We start from the raw sequence: 1,445 nt of genomic DNA, 5'->3' as shown, positions 1-1,445 counted from the left end.
ACCCGCCCGGCTGTTTCCTGCACGGCCGGCGCCCCTTCCCGACCCCGAGCGCTCAGGTGGGGGAGGGGATAGGACCTGGGAGAGCCAGCGCACACAGGACGTCCCTCTGGAGGCCGCCTCGTGAGGTAGGCAGACCCCAGCAGGGAGGGCCTGCACCTGTTCCCTGCTCCCTCGCCAGGGGCTTCCTCTGCCACAGGACGTCCTCACAGGCCCCCAGGCCCACCTGAGCACACAGCCCGAGCGACACTGCTCCCTGGTCTGTATCAGGGCGACCTGCTGTCCCACTCGGGCCACGGCTCATGTGTCTCTCAAGTGGGCACCTGAAACGTGGATGCTCTCAGCAGAGATGTGCTGAGTGTAAGATACACGCCACACGGCAAACAGAGAAGGAGAAGCCAGTGAAAGCAACCCTCTGTGATTCCTGTGTCACTTACACATTAAAATCACCATACTCAGGCATACTAGGTTGAAGATACGACGTGAACACAAGTCCTCACGAGGCTCCTAGGAAACCTCAAGCCAGCGTGCAGCTCGCATCCCGCCTCCTGAGCCTGCACTCCAGCATCAGGGAAAGTGCCCCCCTACCCGCTCCTGGATGGCCGTGCTCACCCTCGTCCCAGGAGAAAGGCCGCCGGGGGGCCGGGGGCGGCCGCTCGGGCAGGTGCATCCCCGAGGCCTCGTCGAAGCCGACACTGTCCGCCTGGCGCCGGGCCTGCCTGAGCACCACGCCGCCCTGGTCACGCAGCCGCACGGCGGCCCGGTAGAACACCGTGTCCTTGGCGTTGTACTTCATGCAGTTGTCCACGATGAGGTCAAAGTCCTCTTCCAGCTCCCTGAGTGTCCGGTACCCCTGTGCTTCTAGCCGCTTCCGCATTGTGGCAAAGTCCATGGGGCGTTTGATGTGATCCAGATAATCCGGGACCTGATTTCAGGGAACAAAGCAACTGTTTACAGATACGACCAGAGTCACACACTCCACATAAGCAGGACACCCGTCATGTACACACACACACAGGCGCACTCCAGGCTCACGCAGCACCGCGGGGCAGCCCAGGTCCTCTGGCCAGACACGCACGCACTGGGAGGGGTCGTTCCACATCCCCTGGGCCACTGCAGACCCGAGGGAGGCCGGCACAGGAGGCCAGGACACCTACCTCCTTCAGGCTCACTGGCTGGGCGAATATGCGGGCCGGGTCCTTCTCCTGCAGCTGGTCCAGCACCGAGCGCAGCAGCACAGTGAGCGGGGTCAGCCGCAGCTCCAAGGCCATCTGCTCCACCTTCACCTGGGGGCCAGGGCACCAGGGCTCAGCACCCGAGGGGACACTCCCTCTGAGGAGCCACCTCCCACCTCGAGGGCGCAGCACCGTCCAGGGGCCAAAGGAGGTCCACATTAAAGGCACAAGCGGTACCCTCCTCCTGCTCACACCTCCTGGGCCCCGCTGGAC

The 1,445-nt window shown here is 63.9% G+C and overlaps 1 protein-coding gene across 6 annotated transcripts in view; it reads right to left on the bottom strand.

The window, feature by feature from the left end:
• Window positions 1-1,445, bottom strand: part of BRD1 (bromodomain containing 1) — a 35,006-nt gene that overhangs the window by 14,715 nt on the left and 18,846 nt on the right. For all 6 annotated transcript variants that reach the window (XR_824539.1, XM_010832081.1, XM_010832097.1 and 3 more), the window contains exons 5-6: window positions 1,155-1,283; window positions 610-922 (exon numbers count right to left, since the gene is read on the bottom strand). Coding sequence is in view for 5 of the 6 variants with exons in the window: in XM_010832081.1 (XP_010830383.1) it covers window positions 610-922; window positions 1,155-1,283 (442 nt within the window). In the remaining variant the exon portion in view is untranslated. The remainder of the gene's footprint in view (window positions 1-609; window positions 923-1,154; window positions 1,284-1,445) is intronic.

This window comes from Bison bison, unplaced genomic scaffold, assembly GCF_000754665.1.
Source record: "Bison bison bison isolate TAMUID 2011002044 unplaced genomic scaffold, Bison_UMD1.0 scf7180017860370, whole genome shotgun sequence".
Lineage (NCBI taxonomy): Eukaryota > Metazoa > Chordata > Mammalia > Artiodactyla > Bovidae > Bison > Bison bison.
Note: the sequence above shows the minus strand (reverse complement) of the source record. Positions and strands in the feature narration are given on the sequence as shown.